The 24716-nt window shown below is 39.4% G+C and overlaps 1 protein-coding gene across 1 annotated transcript in view; it reads left to right on the top strand.

Moving 5' to 3' along the window:
• Window positions 1-2601: 2601 nt before the first annotated feature.
• Window positions 2602-24716, top strand: part of LOC107075924 (immunoglobulin kappa light chain-like) — a 44780-nt gene continuing 22665 nt past the window's right edge. The window contains exons 1-5 of the mRNA XM_069185259.1: window positions 2602-2722; window positions 4718-5023; window positions 5670-5990; window positions 8037-8138; window positions 8386-8441. Coding sequence (XP_069041360.1) covers window positions 2683-2722; window positions 4718-5023; window positions 5670-5990; window positions 8037-8138; window positions 8386-8441 — 825 coding nt within the window. The 5' untranslated portion in view covers window positions 2602-2682. The remainder of the gene's footprint in view (window positions 2723-4717; window positions 5024-5669; window positions 5991-8036; window positions 8139-8385; window positions 8442-24716) is intronic.

The raw sequence follows: 24716 nt of genomic DNA, 5'->3' as shown, positions 1-24716 counted from the left end.
TCCCCTGTCTGACAGAGGGATCCTACTCTGTTAGGTCCCTGAGCAAGGCCCTTCAACCCAACTGCTCAAGGGGCACTGTATGAAATGGCTGACCCTGTGCTCTGACCTGAAGCTCCCTGTCTGTGTTTTTCATGGGGAGCAAGTTGGGTAAAAAGACAAATTCCTAAAACAAGAAATTATATATGGCCAATAAAGTGATCTTATCTTATATGTTTTTCACTTGGTTCCCTGGCATGGAAACTGGCTTAGCTCAACATTAGAGTTAACAAACAGAACGGAGTTTTTTAGTGGACGATTCTTAAAGGGAAATTATGGGTCATATACTTTATGTTTATAAGGGTTTGTGTTTGTTCTAAGAGTTTGATGACTGATAATATTTAGAGTTCAGTATTGCTAGTGGTTATTGTGCTAAGCTGGCAGATGGATATGCATGTTACAGAGCCATGGTCCACAGGATGACAACCTTATACTGCGCTGCTTGAAGGTGCTGAGAATTGCCCCTTCCTGAAGGTATGGGTGTGGGAAGTACCTGATGTTGAAGGTGGGAAGACTGGTTTGTATTGGAAAACCACATTGGAAATCATCCTGTCCAGATCTGGAGATCTGGAGAGGATGCTGCATGACTGGAATTTCAATCCTGTTGTAGGTAGTGAAGGTGGAAGCCCTCAGGTCAGATCCTGCTTCAGATGGTTATAATAAGGAAAGGGAAGTTGCTTATTGACTAATCTTTTCCAACTGCTTTACCATCAGAACCACTGGCATGGTATCAAGAGATCAATAAGGCATGTCATGGTAGCTGAGTCTGATCACCTAAAGATGGCCTTTACTACAAATGGGCCTGTTTGAATGTAACAGAAAGCCTCAGCAACCTTCCAAAGACTAATGATAAGCTGCTTCGGGGAAGAGAATTTCTATAGCCTGCTGCTGTGAATGGATGACATCATCGCATCCCCAGATGTGCATCGATGTCAGTTGAGGGACATCTGGCACATCTGGGGATGGTTTTCTGCCATCAGCAAGAACATGGATTGAACCTTAATCACAAGAAGTGCAGCTTCCTGAAGACCCAACCTTGGCCATCTACAGTAGTATCAGAATAGGGGATTTTGACAGACCCTGAAAAGATACAACAATTACAAGCGTGACCGACTCCCATCAGCAAATAGGCGGCTGACATGAGGACCTTCCAAGAGGAGGAAGAAGAAACCAGGCTCCAAAAATTTACTTCCCTTCAAGTGGATAGAACAATATGAATGAGCCTTCAAGAAAACAGAAGGAGGAGATTAGAACAACCAAGGTACTGGGATATGTGGACTACAGTAAGCCCTTCATCCTCCACACTGATGCCTTATTTAGCCCAGGAATAAGGAAAAAGGGAAAGAGTGATTTCCATTGCTGTTTATTTCCAGTGGAGAAAAGGTACCCTGCCCATAAGCTTGTATTCCTTGTTTTGAAATGGGAAATGGAGACGTTCCCAGAGTATCTGTATGGCCATGTGTTCAGAGTCTTGTCAGTCTTGTCGCTCCATGATGAAAAGTTTGACCAGCAGAAGTTATGTCAGCTGGTTGCCAAGTGGTTGTGTTTCAGTCAGGGAGAGAAGAGTACTGAAGTGATTCCAGAAAAGTCTCTGCAGGAGCTGTGAAAACTCCAGTTGGAAAACCCGTCCTATTGAGAGTGATGCAGCACTGAGGGGGTAATCGGGCACCCAACAGTGTAGTCAGGAGTAGAGAGAACAATCAGGTGAGGCTCCTCTTTAAGTAATAGAATCAGCTATGCATCAAGGGAGATGTCCTGTTACAGCAGTCCCAACATGTAGAGGGAAAGGAGGTATTAAAGGATGGTCTTGCCCACTATTATGTAGGAGGAGATCTTGGGAGAGCTACACAACTTGAGACACCCAGGCATGGAGCAGACGAATGACAGAATCAATAATTCTGTTTATGATTAATGCTTTGATTTTATATGAAAGGTTATGAAGAATTTATAACTGGAATTTGCAGCCTTTAATCTAAAGTGGGATGGGGAAAACAGCATTGAAGGTATTAATTTAAGGCCTTTAGTTTCAAGTTAATGTCAATCAGAAATCTGAGTTTGACAGAAAAGAAATTCTATTAAGTGAAATGACATCCAGATGTCACTAATTTAATGAATTAGTAATAAACCACACTATAAAATATAAAACTACACAAAACTATCATATAATTATAAAATAAAAAGCCTTACTTGTTCAAATTAATAACATAAATCTTCTGTTACATTAATGTTTTAATATTTTTTGTCAGTTCTTAACTTCTGTTAATTAAATAATTTTCTGATTTTTTATTTCAATTTCAAAAAAGGAGAAGAAAATCTGTTTCTCACACAAAATGTTGGAGAAATCACCTTATAACTGAACCTTATCATACTGTATAAACAACTTGTTCTTATTTTTCCATTTTGTAGGAAATACATTTTAGCCATCTCTGGTGTTGATAGATCCTGTCTCTGAAAGATGTGTCTGCAATTCAAAAATATAGCCGCCTACAGATTTCCTATATGCTGCTTAGACTGTGCTGCCACACATTTTCTGTGACCAGTTACATAGCTATGAGACAGGCTGTAGCGAGCAAGTGAGACCTTCACAAAATAAATGTATTTTAAAGGGGATTTCTATTTTTTTAATAAAAATATAGAACAATTAACATGCTTCTCTTTTGGTTTCTGTTCATGGTTATCTATCAAGGTAAGAGTAAATTTATTTTAATTAAATTTTTAAACGTATTAAATTGGCTAAACAACAGTTTATATGAAGTGTATTTAATATTTTTATCTTTAGATACTTTACTTCAAGTACTACAAGCCATATACACTCAGTTTTATGTTCTTTTAAAGCAATATATTTGTTCATGCTTTTGTAGTATTTTTTATTTTTCATTTTAGAATAGCCTTAATGGTTTGCTTAGTTGTTATTTTCATTTTAACAAGATCTTATACAGTAATTGTGGATGATGAAACTGAAGTTATAAAGAAATAGATCAAGCATAAGCCAAAGAATTACAAAATTTAAAAAAATCAGATTAATGTAAGATAAGGTAAAATAATTATGTAAAATAATTGTAAATGTAAAATAATTATTTATTTAAATAATTATTTACATCCCATTTACATTAAGCCCCTGCTTCTTTATAATGCATGTATTGTATATGCACATAAATATCTCTAATGAAACACCAACACTTTAGTGTGGTGCTTCTGCGAAAGTGTTCATTTATCTAACCCATAAACAAAACTACCTATCACTGTGCCTATTGCCCTCTGAAATTTTGCGCACCCACCACTATAGATTAAGATTCCTGCAAATGCGATATACAGTAGAATATACAGAAAATGTAAACATAAATTTATCTGACAGTGTGTAAGCTTTAAGGTTTCAATCTTATAAAAAACTTGGAACAATAGAATTGGAATCACATTATACAGAAGATCCAGCTTTATTTTTGGATAATGTAATTAACAAATGACAGTCAGCTTTAAGAGCAAAAGTTCTGTTCTGGTTATTTATGTAATTTAAAATAAACACAGAAATGGAGCTAGCCCAATTACCTCTTAAATACACAAAGAAGAAAGGGAACAAAAGATCTTTCCTTAAATTATGATCACCTCTTATAGAGTATTTGCCAGTGGAGTTGACAGAATTGTTGTTGAAAGGTCAGTGTCTATTAAAGAGGAATCCCTTATGGGATGGTATGTGAATTTTGTTGAAAATTAATTAAAATAAAAGAAAACAAATCTTTAAGGAGAGAAAATGTAATGTAATTTTGCTGTGCACAAATCCAAAGGCAGGAAAGGAAGTATTTTATCCATTACTATATTTTTTTACATTTTCAAGTTTCATTATTAAATTCAAATGTCCCATGTATTATAGTATAAAAACTAAATGCTAAAAACTTCTCCTTGGTTTTTGAAAGCCTCTGAAGCTCCTTCACATTATATTTAAATAATTCATATACAGTAGAAATGCACTTTCCTATGTGTAACTCTATCTAGAGCCGCAGAAGTTATTTTCTCCAAAATTACATCTAATTATGTGATAACAAATAAAAACCAATGCTGCTACAATTACTTTTAGAAAAGCAAAGGATACATTGTCATCTTTGAAGGTCTAAAGTGACTCCCCATATCTCAGATGTTAAAATAACAAAGAAAATTCAAATTCATTTCCTGAAACAGAAAAACAAACCTGGGAATTGCAGAGTGGGCAAGATAAGAGGTTTACCTTTTATTCAAACTACGGTAAATTAAGATAAATGTTTGGTGAAATATGGGAACTGAAAAGGTTTACAAACACCAGTTTTCTACATTCCATTGTTCTCCTGTTTACTACAGTACATGCATCAGAGGATACTTGTGCTGTGTACTTTGCACACCTCCATCAAATCATTTCTTCTGTTGCTTAGTCCCTTTGATGTCACTGTTACAGATGTTCAAAGAATTACATAAACAGAAGTAAATACAATGAAATATTTGCTTGTGTGTTTGTTTGTAAAAAGTATTTCAGTAGGTTTTTATGCAAGGAATGTGAGGTAATGATTTACACATACACATGGCACTGTACAGTATAATCTGAATGATGCCTCTGTGACAAAATAATTATTTGATCTAGTCAAAACAAGTTGAGCAAAGAAATGCACATAGATTCCAATAAATATATTCATTTTCATGCTTTGTGTATTTTCAGCTGTATTTACACAGGATTTCTACAGACCCCTCCACATGAACGCTACAGCAGGCAGCACAGTCAATTTGACATGTCTAGCTCATGGCTCGACGTCCTGCGCTAGTGTTACATGGCTCAAGGTGGAATCTGACAGCAGTCTCATGGTTTCATCACTCTATTCAGATCGGAATACTGTCACTAGTAACAATGAGAAAGGCTGCATGCTGACAATAAAGCACTTACAGCACAGCGACTCTGGGGTTTATTACTGTGCTTATGATTCCAGACCTCTGAAGTTTAGCAATGGAACCAAACTCATTGTAAAAAGTAAGTGTGAAGCCTCATGTTTTAAATTCTTTTTAAAAAATGAATGTTCAGCCTCTCTTCCATTGCCAGACTGCAAGAAGTGGAAGCAAACTGATTGTGACTAGTAAGTGTCAACTGCATACAGTATCTTCAAGTTTTAAATCTTCTGTAACACAACATCTCACTTTGTTTCCCTCAACGCCAGTGACTATTTTTAAAAGAGGTAATAAATCATATCCTGACTATTGTAGGTCTGTATCCTTTTTGCCTTATCATTCTGAGATGATGGAAAGGATTTTTAACAAGCAGGTCAACTCACTTTAAGAGTATTACTATACATGTTATTTGACACACAATATAGTCAAATGTTTATTTCAGGAAACGATTACCAGTAGCCTTAGAGGAAATCAGTTATATATGTTTCTTAAGAAAAATATCAGCTGTGCAGCTCTCTTAATAGTTTTTTCTAAGATTTTTTATACTGAATATCACTCTATTTTGAAATGTTGCAGAGCATTGGTTTTGATGTACTGTAAACTCTTTCACAGGTTCCAGAGATCAAACATTTTCCTCATTTATTTCTGTGATGCATTTATAATAGAATTTAAACAATTAGCTGTGCGTGGTTGCTAATATGTTCATCTCTTCTTTCCTCTGGTTTCTCCAGATTCCACTATCAGAGCACCTTCAATTGAGATCATCCCGCCCTCAGACGAGGCTGTTATCTCTGAAGGCTTGGCCACTCTGGTGTGCATGGTGTTTGGGATGGTTTCTGACTCAAACTCAGTTTACTGGGATGTTCCACTTAATCTGGAGAGCAGTGGATCCAGCAAGACCAAGACAGAGATATACTCCATTGGAGAGGATTTCTATTTAATCAGAAAAGAAATGACAGTCCCAGCAGAGTCCTGGTGGAGCGGAGAGCCTTTTACATGTACCGTGAAAATGGAAGACAAGGGAGTGTTCAGAAAAACAGTGACACAGACAGGTAAGAGAATTTTAAAGGGGACATTATTTCTGTGAGCTAAACCATACAATTTATTTTATGTACAGTACTTTAGAATGCTTTAGTGGTGAAAAACATTATGAAACAATAGTGAATGCACAATGGTGAAATACATTATAAAATATGATTTCTATGGATACTGAAATGTATGTTATGAATGTACTTGATTTGTGAGGAATACTCCATATAAGATATGAAGCTTTTGTATTAAAATGTAAGTGTCTTTTATTGTAATTTAAACTGTTACTTAAGAACCATTTCTAAAAGCGGTTTTCTATTTCAAATTGATTTACCATTTTGGTGCCTATTTTTAAATACATAATTGTATTCAGATGCAGATAATGTAAAGTGGATATATTGCTTCCTATAATTTGGACGTAAAGCTGAATGGAGTATTGAGTTAATACGTCAGCTCAAAACCTTGCCCCCTGCAATTTCAGTCATTAGATTTACTGTAAGTATACTGAACCGTTGCACTCCACAGAGGCAGCTTCTTGTAAACTGGAGAGCAGACAAGTTTCAGCTTTGAGAATACAACTGTATTCATAGAAGGAGCACCTGAATGAATATACTTTAGCTATGTCAAGGGCTACATCCAGCTATTTTTCTAATATTACTGAAAATGATCAAAATAATGCTAGATACCAGTTTTCCACTATTGATTAGTTGCAGATTTAACTGTCCTTTCACATGGCTTCCTCACCTCATTTATACAAAGTGTTATTTAACTTTTAACAATTTAGCTTGATAACATTTGGCATAATAATAATAATAATAATAATAATAATAATAATAATAATAATAATTGCTTATACTTATATAGTGCTTTTCTGGACACTCCACACAAAGCACTTTACAGGTAATGGGGACTCCCCTACACAACCACCAATGTGCAGCATCCACCTGGATGATGCGACGGTAGCCATAGTGCGCCAGAACGCTCCTCACCACACATCAGCTATCAGTGGGGAGGAGAGCAGAGTAATGAAGCCAATTCATAGATGGGGATTATTAGGAGGCCATGATTGGTAAAGGCCAATGGGAAATTTGGCCAGGACGCCGGGGTTACACCCCTAATCTTTTCGAGAAACGCCCTGGGATTTTGAATGACCACAGAGAGTCAGGACCTCAGTTTTACGTCTCATCCGAAGGACATAACATTCCTCCCTCTTTTCTTACATTACAATATTTCTTTGTATGCTTGACTTTAGCACTCTTCTTTTTCGTTTTACACATCTCAATCCTTCATGCCTTAGTGAATTGGTTTCACCATGGATTTCATGATTCATTTTATAGGGATATCGCCTCCTGCTTCTTAGACCCAATTCCCTTTGTTTATTTTCCTCATATTTCTGTGTTCTTTGTCCCCATGGTGCTTGAAAGTCTATCCAAACAAAATGCAGGTAGCTTTTAAATCTACTGCTGCCACACCATGCCTACTGCCCTAATATGATAACTGTCCTATACCAATGTTGTTACAATACTGTAGATTAAAAGGCTTTGAATTTTAGCTGCTATCTTTTGCTTAGAAGCAATAGGACATTTCAGAAGAAAAAAAATGTTTTTTTGTAAGTTCAATTGATTTGTGTTCTAAAACAAAGATAAACTAAATAAATGTTATCTATGGATAGTTTCATAATCAGTGTTTTAACACTGATATAAATAACACTGTTATAAAGTCAATACAAAGTCATCTGAAAAATAAATTTCAAATGTTTTATATTTGTAATCAATCACATTGAAAAAACTTTTGCTTCCTTGAAATCAATATAATACCTCAAAACGTTAAAATTATCAAAATGTACAAAAGATGAACTCCAAAACAGTATTATTGAGACCTGGTAAATTTAGACCTATTATAAATGTGAAATTTTATGATTGAATGGTCAACCTTCAAATAGTCAAGGAGAAAACATACCAAGAGACTTAAGTATATAAATTGGACAATTTTGTCTGTTTTAGAGAATAGTCCCTTTGAGATTGTTAATATGTAAAATATTTCTTTTCAAATAATATTTTCATATACAGGACCAAGAAAGACGCCTTTTCTGTATGGACTTTTAACAGGTCTGTCTATGATTCTGTTGGCTGTGTTGGTGGTATTTTTGTACAGAGAAAAAACTAGAACAGGTAAATCCTATTACTTTAATAAACGTATTGAATTATTTAATTTGTAATTAACTGTTCCACATCTCTATGTTATGATGATAACAAATTTGCAGTTTGCTATAGTACAATTGTAACTACTTATGGTTCTATTAAACTCTTCTTTATAGGTGTTGCTCTGTCAATAAAACAAAGCTGAATGCAACAACATCTACTGTACAATGGCAAAACTATAGCTTATTAAAAGCATCCATTTTGTCTTTCTTCTTAGGGCATCACAATTCCAAGCATATAAAGCGTATAAAGGAAGAAATGGTGGCTAAAGAGGTAATATTTTAAAGCACCCTCTTTCATTAATTGCTGTTTTTATTGCTTTGGTCTATTCATGGCAATCATAAATCTATTTCAGTTCCTACAGAGGTAGTCATCATGTTTTCAACAAATTAGTTAAAAATATAATTTTCTGCTCTGCTTTATTAGTCTAGTAAACTAGATGATATACAGTTTAGACCTAGCTATTCCAATATTTTTGTCTGCTGGGTAGAAGAATGCTTCTTTGTTTCCTATACCGGCTTTGTCCCTGACCTCCATACATCATATAGCGATACATCAATGACTGTGTCGGTGCCGCTATATGCTCTATTAATCAGCTAGAGCACTTCCTGCATCTCTTCACTAACTCTCTCCCATACCTCAAATATACATTTAACATATCATCCAACACTCTTCTGTTTCTAGACATAAATTTATCTGTTAACCATCCATGACTCTCATCCTCGGTCTATTACAAACCCACAGATTCACACAGCTATCTCCTGTACAGCTCTTTTCATCCCACTCAGACCAAAAACTCTCTCCCTTTTTCACAGTTCCTCAGGCTAAGTCGACTCTGCAGTGATTACATGGATTTCCAGAACCAAGCACTCAGAATGTATTATTTTTTCATCAACAGAGGATACTCACCCATGTTATCAATAGGGCCCTCACCAGGGCCAAAAATAGCCCTCAGATCATCAACTCGACAAGGAACTCCTGGTCTCACAACTGCATTCCTTTGGTGCTTCCCTACCACTCTAACACGCTTTCTACCCCCAGAACCATTATTAACAACAACTCCATTTTACAGGGCAATCCCTCTATCAGTACCCTTTTTTCCAACCACCTAATCATCTCATACCACCCAATCTATGTAAACTTCTGGTTCATAGCTCCCTTGACCACACTTGGCAATCATACCCACCAGGCACCTTCCCCTGCAACAGAACTTACTGCATCACCTGCAAATACATATCTAACAAAACATTCATTCAGGGCCCCTCATGTCAATTCCTAATCACCCAGATGGCATCCTGTATCTCCAGCAACCTTATTTACTGTATCTCTTGCAAAAAATGCCCAGCTATCTACGTAGGGGAAACCGGAAGGAGACTAGGAGACCACTTCAGAGAACATGTTCGGGCTGTGAAGATTAAAGATTTCTCCAAGCTCATAGTTTCTCATTTCACCATCAGACAGCAATGATCACACTGATCTCTCTGTCTCTGTTCTCAAAGAAGGATTTCTCAACTCCCATAGCAGAAAAACAACAGAAATGAAACTCATCCTGAAACTAGGTTCACACCATCCCTGTTCTCTCAATGACTGACTTATTTTCATGTAATCTTCTCTATTCTCATGCAGGTTTTGACTTCACATCTTTCTTCACCCTTCTGCACTTTGCACTTCCTGAGTGGCCTCTCTGCCTCTCTGCCCCTCCTGCCTCCTCCTCTCTCCCAGCTTTTGTTCCTCTGTGCTATTCAATCTTTGCTCTCTGCCCTGTCTTTCTCACACCTAAAGAAGGCTTCACAGCTGAAATGTTGTGTTTTCTCACTTCTCTTTTTAGCATGGAATAAACCTATTACTTGTTCCTTTGCAAACTACGCATGCCGATGCAGCTACCCACCTGAACTAGATGATATACAGTACCTCAGAAATGTTTCTCCCCTTTAAATATTCTATCCACATAGCAAATTTTAGAATATGTATGGGACCATTAACATGGAAGGTAAAATATTTTTCTGATGAAAGGTTTAAAGTAGCAGTGGAATTTAAGAAGTATACTACTTGAATAATAATAATATGTAGGCTTTTGCTTCAGTGTAATTTTAAATAGCAACTGTTATCAATATTTACTGTTTTTTTTTCCACACCTGCTTGAACATGTTGAATTTAAACCTTTGTTCTTTAAAATGTCCCATTCATTTCAAATGTAGAATTGTGTAGAAGTCTGAGTTTTTTTAATTTCATTTTTAGGAAACGGGGGAAAATGAAATAATGTACAGCATGGTGAATTTCGACAAACACACCTATCAGAGGAATTTGTAAGACAGTAAAACAAAGCCGTTTATGCTTTTCCTTTACAAAGTGTTTCCTGTCTGTCTCCTTTGCAAGTGGACACAAAAAGATTAGGCTTTGATTGTTTCTAACCTCGAGTTACAACAGAAGCAACACGTCAGCGCAGCGAAAGCGTAGCACAAGCGACCATCCGTCCTATCCACACCAACACAGACAGTTGCGTTCCGTATTCAAACACTACAGGCATCAATAGAGGAACAGCAGCTCTCGTTTGTTTTCTGGTAAATGATATTTTGTGGTAAAATCGATTATCAGTTATGGGTAAGTGAAGGTACTGACGATGTTATTTTCGTTTTGAGTCTGTATTGATTGTTAAGAAGTTGAATTGGTTCATTAGCTTCCTAATTTCAGCTGTTGTGGATACACTGTATCAATGGACCACTCTGGGCCAGCATGATCATAATATTGTTGTAGATTGTGCTTATATACTGTAGCTCACAGGGTATAGAAAGTGTGAGTTTTGTGTGACTTGAATGGATCCCTATTGGGGTTTATGCTTCACTCATGTGCGCGGGTGGAAAAAACAAGATTCGGTGCATAAAGAAACGCTGGAGGACGAAGGGGAAGAATGTGAGACATGCATCTCACAGAGATGGATACGTTTTCTGTTCCTTCCATCGGACGCGAAACGGACGACTGAATAAACGCTTCAGAAACGCTTTCGGTTTGAATTGGCCTCAAGTGGGGTATCACTTTTGTGTTCCATTTTCTACAAGCTGAATGTTTCACTGTTCTCTAAGGGATCAAGAAGATGGGAAAGATCATGGAAGCTCCCCTTTAAATTTGACCAGAGGTAATGAGTACATTTCAAGGCCTGAAACTCCTTACTTATCTTATTGGTTAATTTCTCTGAATAACAAGAAATGTTAAATGTTAAACTCTCACATTGAAGTCTGAAAGGTCATTCTATAGCCACTGTAATTCACACATTAAGGAGCACTAGTAGTAAATAATAAAACCGCATTCATCAAATTATAAATCATAAATGAAAAACCTCCCAGGAGCCCAAAATAATTATTATTAAAAAATGTAATAGAATAGTATAGCAATAACATGGAGGTACTATTCACATTGTATAATATAAATGTCTTATATATTAGCAGGATTTCCTTAAAATGTATTCTAAACTTCACATACAATTTACAGAGCACAGGAGTTATAAGCTGATGCAAAGTACGTTTACTTTTATCTTTTAGCACACAGACCACAGAGGTATGGGTATACTCCAGTTCATCACTGAGCAGTGTAAAACAATAAGAATTTTTCCTGAAATGTGATCTTGTGACATATCTAACATGAGCTTTTAATGGTTTGGTTTGGTATGCTTTCTCCTATACTCTTCCCCACACCCTCTCTGAGACAGCACAGCACACCTGTCTGCTCATGTTATAGCTCTGGAGTACTTTCCCTGTGCTATCTCGATGCATTGCTCTTATCAGTGGGGAGAAGATACACCACTACCTTGCCAGGCGATGCCCTACTTCTCTACCTCCTTAATCCAAAAGTCAAGGATTGGTCGATTAAATGTAGACATAAAGTTTATTTTATTTTCCTGTTAAGTTTAAGTTTCCTGTTAAGTTTGATACCGTGGTATCACAGACTCATGAGACACATTTTCAAATAAATACTTGGACCTGACAGAGCGCAGACCTCTCTCATTGAGTTTGGACAGAGACCTTCAGTGTTGTCTCTGTGTTTCTTCCCATGTCCAGTTTCCTGTGTTCTCTGAGCACTGCTTTGTCCCTCAGCTGTGTTCCCACTCCTTGGCTTTGCTAACTGTTTGTTTTGGACCCTGGATTTAAAACTCTGACTGAACCCTAAACCTCTCCCTGATCCTCCTATGCTTTGTCAGCTTCTGTGTCTCCATCCAGTTACAACCCTCACTTCATTTGTATTTCCAATCTGGACTGTGTTTTGCCCGCACCACACTCTGGACTCCCTAGCTAGCCACAACTCCACTTCTGTCTGTGCGTGTGGCTACTTGGCTCACCAAGCAAGCTGCTCCCCAATCCATGAGTATGCATTCCCCACTCCCCTCACTTTCAGTAAAATTCCCTGTGCAGGCTCCTCAACTCAGTCATCTGTTCGTCCAGCAATTCAGTTCTCTCACACTGCTGAATGGCATTCAAAGTCCCACCTCAGTAGCACAACATTACTGGTATTAAATATTTGTTAACCTATTAGTGCTTCCCTGTGCTAACTACAGTATACTACTGTATATAAACATGTTGAGTATGCTTGGTGAATGATACACATCCTGTTCTGTTTTAAATAAACCCCTTAAAATTAAAAAAAGCTTTTAAATTATTTTAGAAATGTAAAATTAATAAAATTAGGAAACAATTGCATTTTCTTACAAAATGATTTCACTAACATCACAATTCTTCATTGCTGTGTCAATATTTTGGAAAACTGAAGAAGTAAATAAATCTGCAATTGAAAAGACTCTCAAGTTTCAAGGTTCAACCCATCTTAGATACCTATGTATCTAAATTGTTGGAGCTACATCCTATTTGAGCATTGTTTTATGAATAGCTTAATAATAATAATCATAATAAACATTATTTTATATAGTGCCTTATAAGTAACATTTTAAACTGCTTTACAATGGGTGTAATGGGTGTAGTTAAAATGAAAGAAAGCATTGGAAACTCTACTAATCAGCCTTTCAATCATCCTGCCCAGGCTTTGTTAGATAATAATAATTGCTTACACTTATATGGTGCTTTTCTGGACACTCCACTCAAAGCGCCTTCCAGTTAATGGGGATCCCCTCCACCACCACCAATGTGCAGCCCCACCTGAATGATACGACAGCAGCCACAGTGCACCAGAACGCTCACCACACATCAGCTATCAGTGGGGAGGGGAGCAGAGTGATTATCACGCAGGGGCTGACTGCGGAGGATGGAGATCCAATGCAGTGCCCTTGGTAGGGTTGGTGCAAGGCATAGGCGAAGTTGGAGTAGACAGGCAGGGGTCCGAGTCCGGGAAGAAGGTCCTGGTTAAGCCTTTCGGTCTGGCCGTTGGATTCTGGATGATAGCTAGAGGTAAGAGAAACGTTGGAGCTCAAAGCAGAACAGAAGGCCTTCCAGAAGTGGGAGATAAACTGTTGATCCCGATCAGAGATAATGTCCTCCGGGATCCCGTGGAGATGAAAAACGTGCTGTACAAAGAGATTGGCCATTTGTTGAGCGGAGGGCAAGGAGGAGCAGGGAACGAAATGAGCAGCCTTGGAAAACCTGTCGACGACGACCATAATCACTGTGTTGCCAAGACTCCTGGGAAGATCTTTGAGGAAATCCACAGCAATATGGGACCAAGGCCGCGTGGGTACTGGAAGAGGTGGGAGTAAGCCAGCCTTCCGGTGACGGGGTGTCTTGATCCGAGCGCAGATGGGACAGGCTTTCACGTTACCCGAAACATCAGCCTGTAAGGAGGGCCACCAGAAGTCCTCAGAGAGAAGTTCCAAAGTCCGGCGGGCGCCAGGATGACCCGCAAAACAAGAGTCATGAGCCCACTGGAGAACCTCAGAATGGACCCGATCAGTCACAAACAGCTTATCCGAAGGGCATGAGGGAGGTACAGGCTGGTCCTTGAGGGCATTTCGGACGATGTGCTTGATGTTGGGACAGATCGCCGCAATTATCTGATGAGGGGGTATGATGGTTTCGGGAGGGTGTTCGAGCTCCAGTGGATCAAACAGACAGGAAAGGGCATCCTCCTTGATATTCTTAGAGCCGGGGGTGTATGTGATGAAAAAGGCAAAACGTGCAAAAAATAGGGACCATCTGGCCTGGCGAGAATTGAGGCGCCGAGCAGACTGGAGATAGGAGAGGTTCTTATGGTCCGTAAGAATGGTGAACGGATCTTGGGCTCCCTCCAGCCAGTGCCTCCATTCTTCCAGGGCGAGCTTGATGGCCAAGAGCTCTCTGTCTCCCACAGCATAGTTTACCTCAGCAGGGGAGAGACGCCTGGAAAACAAGGCACAGGGATGGAGAGATGAGTTGTCCCCAGAGCACTGCGACAGAACTGCTCCAACGCCACGCGCCGATGCGTCAACCTCCAGAACGAAGGGCAGTGAGGGATCAGGGTGACGAAGGAGGGGAGCTGAAGTGAAGAGGTGTTTCAGGCGTAGAAAGGCACGATCAGCCTCATTGGTCCACTTGCCCAGAGTCGGACCCTTACGAGTGAGGGCAGAGATGGGAGCGGCAACAGAGCTGAAATCACGAATGAAACGACGATAGAAGTTAGAGAATTCAAGGAAGCGCTGAACTTGCTTCCAGGGTTGGCCAGTCCCTAATGGCCTCCATCTTGGAGGGGTCCATCTCGATGCCCAGGGCAGAGATGACATAACCTAGAAATTGGACAGTGGAAACATGAAAAGAACACTTTTCCAGTTTGGCATAGAGACTGTTCTTAATAAGACGGGTGAGGACCTCCCTGACATGAATAACATGCTCCTGAAGGCTACTGGAAAAAATTAATATATCACCCAGATAGACGAGCGCATACTGGTGAATGATGTCCCTGAAGATGTCGTTCATAAAATTCTGAAAGACGGTCGGAGCGTTGGCAAGACCGGAAGGCATGACACGATATTCATAATAGCCGTGAGTGGTGATAAAAGCCATCTTCCATTCGTCCCCCTCTCGAATCCAGATAAGGTTGTAAGAATCCTGCAGGTACAGTTTGGAAAAAATCTTTGTGCCATGAAGAGACTCCAGAGCAGCAGGAATGAGAGGCAGAGGATAACAATTCTTAACAGTAATGTCGTTCAGACCCCGGTAATCAACACACGGACGCAAAGAACCGTCCTTCTTGGTAATAAAAAAACTGGTGCAAGCAGGAGATGAGGACGGGCGGATGAAACCAAACTGCAGGGGTCCTGAATGTAGGTATCCAGTGCCTTGGTTTCCTGCACGGAGATGGGGTAAACACGCCCTCTAGGTGGTAAGGCTCCGGGAACCAGATCAATAGCGCAATCATAAGGGCGATGAGGAGGAAGCGAAAGAGCTCTTGGTTTGCTAAAAGCAACGTGAAGATCGGCATACTCGGGGGGAATAAGTGGGGAGGTGACGTGAGAGAGATCTGAAGAACATGAGGTTTCGTGGGGAGCTGACAGCAGTGGGTTAGGCAGTGATCACTCCAGGCAGTGAGTTCCTTGTCGGGCCAGGAAATACGGGGATTGTGTAACTGTAGCCAAGGGAAACCGAGAATAAGTGGGAGAGAAGGAGAACAGAGGAGGAGAAGCTGAGTTCGCGGTTGGTGGGAAAACAATCCGGACGAAGGCTGAAGGCCATCCAGCATTGAGTCAGGTAAGTCTGACACATAGTCGGGGTGCCATCAAATCGGTCCGGTGTGGGAGGAGGCAGGGGAGTAGTGGAGGCAAGAGAGACTGGTGGCTGAATGGGATTAACGGGAGGGTAGGAAACGAGAGGCTGAGGAAGGGAGCTAGAGACCAGGTTAGTGAGATGTTGAACGTGACAGAGATGAAGCCAGTTCAGAGATGGGGATTATTAGGAGGCCATGATTAGTAAGGGCCAATGGGAAATTTGGCCAGGATGCTGGGGTAACACCCCTACTCTTTTTGAGAAATGCCCTGGGAATTTTAATGACCACAGAGAGTCAGGACCTCTGTTTTACTTCTCATTTGAAGGACAGCGCCTTTTTACAGTATAGTGTCCCTGTCACTATACTGGGGCATTAGGACCCACACAGACCGCAGGGTGAGTGCCCCCTGCTGGTCCCACTAACACCTCTTCCAGCATCAACCTTAGTTTTTCCCAGGAGGTTCTTCCATCCAAGTACTGACCAGGCTCACACCTGCTTAGCTTCAGTGGATTGCCAGTTGTGAGTTGCAGGGTGATATTTTGAATATTATCTCTGACATGAGGGGACAAAGACAAAAAGATATTTACAAAGAGTTTTGATTTTTGTGAGCGCTTATTGAATGGGGACAGCCCATAGCTCTAAAGCTGCACCCATTTAGTTAAAAAACTGCTTTACATCTGTAATTTACTTTGGTCTCAGCAGTTGTGAGTTATTATCATTCCCAGTGTAATTCCTCACAGCTACATCATTTGTACATCCCTCTCTTCTTGCATTTCATCTCTACAGTTCTCCTGCACCCCATCTCTCCTCTGCTCACCCCTCAGTCCGCAGGGGATCCCAGTCTCATTGTCCTCTGGCCAGGAACACGCCTCTCAGCCAAGCCAAGCCAAGCCAAGTTTCACTCTACCCAAATACTCAAACACCCCAACATAATTCATTCTTCGGGAGAAAGTTTACCGAAGAAGAAGGTGCATGGATGCAATTTAGGAGTATTACCTGATCTTTGGGACAAAACCCCACCTCATACTCATCAACCCCAACCTGCTAAAAGAATGGGCACTGATATGAACTCTTTAACTCCTCCTGTGCTCCACAGCTCCGCTGTCCCTCTGGATTCTACTTCCCTATAGTGGAACCTTTCTTTGTGAGGTTGATAATAGGGGAATAGGGATGACCAGGATGCTAAAGTTACAGATTATTAAATTATAAATTATTCTGTATTAATTTGCAAACCCAACAAAGTGTTGTATTTGTTTCAACGATGCAGGAGGTGGATAATCTTTGACAGAGACATGTTGGATGTGTTGGGGAAGGCTCTGAGAGAACATGATAATGTCATTGAGATAAACCATCAGGAATTTGACCAGGTATTTGTATTGTCCGTTATCCATATTAAAGGCAGTCTTTCACACCTCACCCTCCCTAAAGAGATTATACGCCCCTTGCAGGTCAATTTTCATGAAGAAGGCCACACAGCTGCCTTTCTCTTGAACTTTTACATCAGCAGCTAGCCAGCAGTCCTATGTCCAGTCCAGGTTTGAGAGAGATAATAAAGACTTGCAAGGAATTTGTTAGGCATGGGATTTAGTAAAGACAGATGGATCCAGAGAGATTTTAGTCATCTTTCAGGTGTGTACTATATTCCTGGATTAGTTTGAATTCTCTTTAGTCTTTACCATGTATTAGATTAGATTAGTACTGTTTATATTTGGTAACTGGGTGCCAGAGGGCAAGGTGTGCCAGTAGTTCTCGAAAGAGACAGGGAACATGTATCTTCCAGGGTAGGGAAGAGTGGCTGTTGAAGGGTGAGCCTGGCTGAGTGTGCCAGAGGTCCATAGTAGGATTGGGACAGGTTGCTTCCAGGTAAAAGGAAGACCTGCCATGAATGGGAGAGTCTTGTTGAGTGTGTCACGGGTTCCAGGGAATGAGAGGAAATAATTAAATTGTATAAGAAGAGAAATTGAGAATTCGGGAGTTCATCAGGAATGTGTCTGTTCCAGTACTCTCAGTGGAATAGAGGACTGAAGAGTTGTTTAATGTAAGAAGAGGAACTGAAGATCTTTTGGGAATTCATCTCTGTGAAGAACTGTTTTTTGGGTCTGAGCAGGCTTCTCCGAAAGGGGACCATCAGTACATCTTTGGAGCCCAGAGGGATTCTGTAAGCAAACAGTGACAGATCACAGGAACACGCAGGCCTAAAGTGAATGATATGCTGAGTCAAGGATACAGATTGCAGCTCTGAGGTCAGCATTCATCACAATATTCTCTCATAGCCTTCATCTCTGGTTGAGAAATAGAAAAAAGGCGTACTCTATGTGGTGTTGCACCAGGCGGGAGTTCAGTCGTACTCTCAGTGAAGAGGAAGGGTTAAAGCTTTCTTTTGGGAGAACATATCAATTAAATTGTGGTAACAGGAGGGGTGAGAAGGCTAAGGCAGTGGGGACCCCAAGAATTTTGTTCTTTCATCTCCCAGTCCAGGTGTGGATTATTTAATTGAAGCTATGGAAAACTAAACACAAGAGAAGTAGTGATGCATAGAAACTGGAAAATTTTGCTGTATATGGTGCCTACCTGAAGAGCGAGGGAATCAGTTTTCTCTGTGATAACGCCAGAGCCAAGTGGTGCTCCATCAAGGGCTAGAACTTGATGGCACAGCAAACATGGCACCAAGGGAATTCCTAATTGCTCTGCCATGTTAGTGTTTATAAAGTTCCCCACAGTACCAGAGTCGATACATGTTGCTGTTTGCTGGACCACTGAAGGCATGCTGGCAAGGTAAGGCACATAAGAGAATGTGGGGAAGAAACTGAACCGTTCAGCAAACCCCTCCCCCCTTGGTCTGTTGAGTGAGGCCATATAAAATTTGGCCAGGACACCCCTACTCTTTTTGAGAAACACCCTGGGACTTTTAATGACCACAGAGAGTCAGGATCTCAATTTTAAATCTCAGCCAAAGGAAGGCGCCTTTTTACAGTATAGTGTTCCTGTCACCATAATGGGACATTAGGAACCACACAGACATCAGGGTGACCATCCCCTACTGGTCCGACTAACACCTCTTCCAGCAACAACCTTAGTTTTTCCAGGAGTCTCCCATCCAGGTATTGGACAGCCTCACAACTGCAGAGCTTCAGTAGGCTGCCAGCTGTGAGTTGCAAGGTGATATAGCAGCTGGATCAAGATATCTTCCTCCCTCCTGCAACACTCCATCCTCTTAACTCCAAAACTCCATGTGTTCAGCATTCTGCTCTGAAACTCCATTCTCCCTTTAAAAAAACGTCCTTCTTCCAAATTCCATGCACCTTGCATTCTTCCTCCTCCAGATCAGCCTCCTCTGAAACTCCCTTCCTCACTAAAATGGTGACCAACAATGGAGGTGAGCAAATTCAAAACGAGAAAATCTCATTTATAACTCAACAAACTTGGAACTAAATGTATGATACAAACGGTTGAGTGTGGTTCACATGTCTAGGAGAAGAAACATCACATGTCTAGGAGAAGAAACAAGCACAAGAATCACAAGTACTGTGTACTTTCTTACACACAGTACACAAAGAGTATACATTACTAACCAGCTGAATCTAGTGTTACAAATGAGGTGTTATGAAAATGGTGAAATATCAGAAATTAATCAAGCGGTTTAGTTAATAAGTAAAATAATTATTAGTAACTCCCAACTTGTAAGTGATTTCTCCAGGATATATCCTAGCCACTGGTATAATTAGAGGCAAGTGAATTATTTGTTCTCTGGCACAGCTTTGGTGAAAAGAGTAATAATCCAGGCACACTTAGTTAAACAAATGTTTATCAACAATGACAAATCAAACACTACACTACACACAACAAAACAAACAACTCACAAGTTGCTATAGTTACAGCATATACAGACAAGGCATTTTAGAGGCCTAATGTTCTAATCAACCTGAAAATGCTCCTGAAAAAAAACAGGAAAGGATTGTCTTTATTTACATTTTTGGACAAAAGGATATTTGATCATCATTTCAACAATACCGATAGATAAAGGTGATCTAATTTTAAAAAATAACATTGAAAAAAATACATATTGCACTAATTTGTACTATTTAAATCAACAGAAATGCAATTTCCTTGTGCGGAAAAAGTTATTACACCCCTACTTTATCATTGCATCAAATGCCTAAAATTAGAATCAGGTGCAAATGATAAGAACATCACTAAAGAGGAACTTGGAGGGCACTGCCTGATATAAACATCAGAAACCTGTGGTCTGGTTTGGTCTTAGCAATTGAGGTGTGTAGCTACATCATGCTAAGATCAAAAGAGCTCTCTGAGGCCCTGAGAAGAAAGACTGTTGATGCCTATAAATCTGGGAAGGGTTTTAAAGCCATTTCAAAGCAATTTGTAGTCAATCACTCCACTGTCCGAAAGATCATGTACAAATGGAGAAAATGTCAAACCACTGGCAATCGATCTAGGCCTGGTCCTCCAACAAAATTCAGAGCTGATCGAAAGATACTACAGTAAGTCTCCAAGAACCCCAGGATAACATCAAGGGATTTACAGGCAAGTCTTGCTTCAGTCAATGTCAAAATGCATGAGTCAACCAGCTGAAAGAGACTGCACAGCTTTGCCCTACATGCGAAGTCAGGAAGGATAAGCCTCTGCTCTCAAAAATAAATATAGATGCACGACTGAAGTTTGCTAGACAACACCTACAGTCGATGAAGATCAGGACTATTGAAACAATGTGCTCTGGATGGATGAGACAAGGGTAGAGCTGTTTGGTCACAATGCCAGATGTCATGTTTGGCGAAAACCAAAAACTACCTTTGACCAAAAGAACCTCATACCAACTGTAAAGCATTGGTGGAAACATTGTGGTTTGGGGCTGCTCCTCTGCCTCAGGGCCTGGCCAGATTACCATTATACAGTCAACCATAAATTTCACATCTTACCAGAGAGTACTTGAGGAGAATGTGAGGCCATCTGTCAAAAAGTTTAAGCTGAACCGTAAGTGGACCCTGCAACAGGACAATGACCCAAACTACTCAAGCTAATCCACAAAAGAATGTCTCAAAAAGACTAAATGGAGGGTTGTGGAATGGCCAAATGCCAAAATGCTGTGGGGGGACTTGAAGTGAGAAGTCCATGCAAGAGAGCCCTCAAACATCAAACAGTTGAAGGAGTTCTGTAAGTCGATGTAGGAGACTGATAGACAATTACAAGAAATGCCTACAAGAAGTAGGCAAAGGGGGCAACAACAGCTATTGAAGCTAATGGGTGTACTTATTTTTTCCACAGCAGACAATTGCATTTCTGACTTTTTTTTGTTGTTTGGATAGAAAAGCAGAAAAAGCAAGCTCTCTCTAGCAAGGTTCAATTACTCAGCACTAATCAGGTTTTGTATGGATGATCAAGATGTAGGGGTTCTCACCTGACGCTAAAATCAAGTTCTCACTCATCATGAACAACATATCAGTGACGGAATCCATAGTAAAATAGTTGTAAATAAAGAAATATGTAAGAGGAATACACAAAATTCCAAAGCAGCATAAAATATTTGCACAGTATCTTAGTAAATCGTATAAATCATGATAATAGTTTACATTTTTTAATAATCCGTCATCTTTTTATTAATTTTGTTCATTATTTTTTTACTATGAAACAAAGCTGCCTCCAGGGCAAAAGAAGCTTCTTAAATCATTGCCGTTGTGATATGGTCTGATTTAATAGTTCTGGGAAGAAGCAGAGATATGGGTGCATGTTTGCCACTTTGTGGTTTTGACACACAGAACCCAACAGAGTCTCTGAGATATGTGCCTTTGACAGTGTCAGCTTAGAAAACAACCAACTGTTTAGGTTTGACCTCAGCTCACCATATTATTCTTCCTGACTACTGACTGTGACTTAGCAACATAATAAAACAGCTCCAAATGAGAATGTGACAATGTAAATATACTGTATATATTTTGCTTACTTCACAGACATACTGTACTGTTCAATGTACTGTAGTGTCAGTCAACACCGTGATCTACTGTACAAAGAAAGAACTTTTCCCAAACCAAAGAAGGGCTATTCCCAAACCAAACTGGCAACTCGAATATAACAGAAAGGCTGCAGGTCAGTTCTGGCACAAATACACACACTTCCTGCATTTAATCAACATCCCTTTGTTTCCTAGACAACCACTTCCTGAAGATATAGCAGCTCTAACCCCAGGGTGTCTGCCTGCCAAATGTCGGGCAATACGTATCTGTCAGCTTCTGTTCATAGCAATCAATCAAGGCTAGATATTTTGTATCAATAATAGCCTTTAAAACACGTCAGATTAGGTTAAATATGAAAGAATGCAAATCCATGTAATAGTCACCTACATCAATTATTGTGTAAGTACAATTAAATGCTTCTATTTGACCATTAAATACAAAACATCACAGACATACAGATATGCATATTTATTCTAAAATCATACACAGACAGAGGCCACACAATTAACGGGGTGGCTAATTAAGGTAATTTTGAAGTAATTTGGGTTTGCCACAGCAAAGGGTTTGAATACTTATGCAGTTTTCCATGGAGTTTTCCATTTTTTCTTTAACATGAATTATCTATTACCTTCTTTTTTTTTTGCTTTGATTATGTAGAATAAGTTATGTATATTAAAACATGACCGCAACCTTAAAAAAAAAACAAAATGTTAAATTTTGCGTGACACTGTATAACCTTTTGTTAATGTTAAATTATTTAAATCCTCTTTACTTTTTTTGTTGTTTATGTCTGATTTGGATTTTCAGAAGATGTTCATACTAACTGCTTGTCTCTTTGGGACTTCAAAGAACAAAAAGGAGGAACACAGAATCGATGAGAAAGACAAGAATTACGTTTCAATTTTAACTAAATGTTTATTTAACTTGAACTTTTAATTCAAATTTTAATTCTAATTGCATTATGCTTAATTGATTTAAAGCTGATTACAGAGGTTTGTAAATTCTAAGTCCAAATCAAAAAGTTGTCTTCATATAGTAGTAGTTATCAAAATAGAAAATAGTTTAAACTAGAATAAATAAGGCTGGCAGGTGTAGTACAAGGACAACAGCATGTTTCTTGATTCTACTGCTAACATGTAATATGACAGGTCATTGGCAGGTTTTGAGATTTGTGTATAAACATTTACTTGACAGCCTACTTTTCTTACAGTTCAGTTGTTAATTGTTTGTTTTTTTCTTTTCCACAAAATATGACCTGATGCAAACTCACAAAGAGCCTCACCAAGCCTGCTGGTCCTGAAAGCAACTCTGTGGCCGCTAGTTATCTTTCCAACTGAGCTGTTAACTCCAGTTCCTAATTTACTGCTTTAATCAATCTGTTTCTTTTGTATACAGATTTTTGCACTCAGTGCTTGGTTTAAAAAATACCCAACTTCTAGTATATTGGTTCAATAACTTCAGCACATGTAACCAATTCCAACTTGTTTTATCAGAGATTGATCCTTTACAATGTATATCCATGTCAACAACTATTCACAAGTTATTATTTTTTTAAGAACAGACACAGGAAGGAAAGTCAATTCATGGTAAGTGTTAAGATGGTTCTGTGACTATACTATTGTACCTACAGATGCAGCCATTCAAAATGAGCGGTAAAAACCCGCGGTACAGTAACCAACACGCAGGGCACCGCGGTAAGTGATTGGCTGGCCAAAATGACCGACAGGGGCACTCGTGGTGCATTGGTTGGTAATGAAAAGATTTAATCATTTAATGTCTTTGCTGTGCACATTTCAATCCGCTTAGTTTTGAATATTTATATGGAATTTTACCACTAAAGGGAAATTTTAGTAGCTGAGCATAAAAAGAAGAGGAGCACAACGCATCTGAAGGTCATAAACGATATTAATTTTGGAACATAAACATACAGTATATAGCTGGTCTTGGTACTTTAAAGAAAAAAATACACACCAGTATTCCATTTCTCCCTAAACATTTTAAGCTTCGAAGTCTTTAACTAACGTGATACCGGAGTCAACAAGCATACTTTTAGAATTTGATTAAAAGGGAATATAATATGGAATCGCGTATCTAAAGAATTTAATAACGGTATGATTATATTTATTTTATTTTCCTGTTAAGTTTAAGTTTCCTGTTAAGTTTGATACCGTGGTATCACAGACTCATGAGACACATTTTCAAATAAATACTTGGACCTGACAGAGCGCAGACCTCTCTCATTGAGTTTGGACAGAGACCTTCAGTGTTGTCTCTGTGTTTCTTCCCATGTCCAGTTTCCTGTGTTCTCTGAGCACTGCTTTGTCCCTCAGCTGTGTTCCCAGATCACTCCTTGGCTTTGCTAACTGTTTGTTTTGGACCCTGGATTTGAACTCTGACTGAACCCTAAACCTATCTCCCTGATCTTCCTATGCTTTGTCAGCTTCTGTGTCTCCATCCAGTTACAACCCTCACTTCATTTGTATTTCCAATCTGGACTGTGTTTTGCCCGCACCACACTCTGGACTCCCTAGCTAGCCACAACTCCACTTCTGTCTGTGCGTGTGGCTACTTGGCTCACCAAGCAAGCTGCTCCCCAATCCATGAGTATGCATTCCCCACTCCCCTCACTTTCAGTAAAATTCCCTGTGCAGGCTCCTCAACTCAGTCATCTGTTCGTCCAGCAATTCAGTTCTCTCACACTGCTGAATGGCATTCAAAGTCCCACCTCAGTAGCACAACATTACTGGTATTAAATATTTGTTAACCTATTAGTGCTTCCCTGTGCTAACTACAGTATACTACTGTATATAAACATGTTGAGTATGCTTGGTGAATGATACACATCCTGTTCTGTTTTAAATAAACCCCTTAAAATTAAAAAAAGCTTTTAAATTATTTTAGAAATGTA

Source organism: Lepisosteus oculatus, chromosome 27 (assembly GCF_040954835.1).
Source record: "Lepisosteus oculatus isolate fLepOcu1 chromosome 27, fLepOcu1.hap2, whole genome shotgun sequence".
Classification (NCBI taxonomy): domain Eukaryota; kingdom Metazoa; phylum Chordata; class Actinopteri; order Semionotiformes; family Lepisosteidae; genus Lepisosteus; species Lepisosteus oculatus.
Note: the sequence above shows the minus strand (reverse complement) of the source record. Positions and strands in the feature narration are given on the sequence as shown.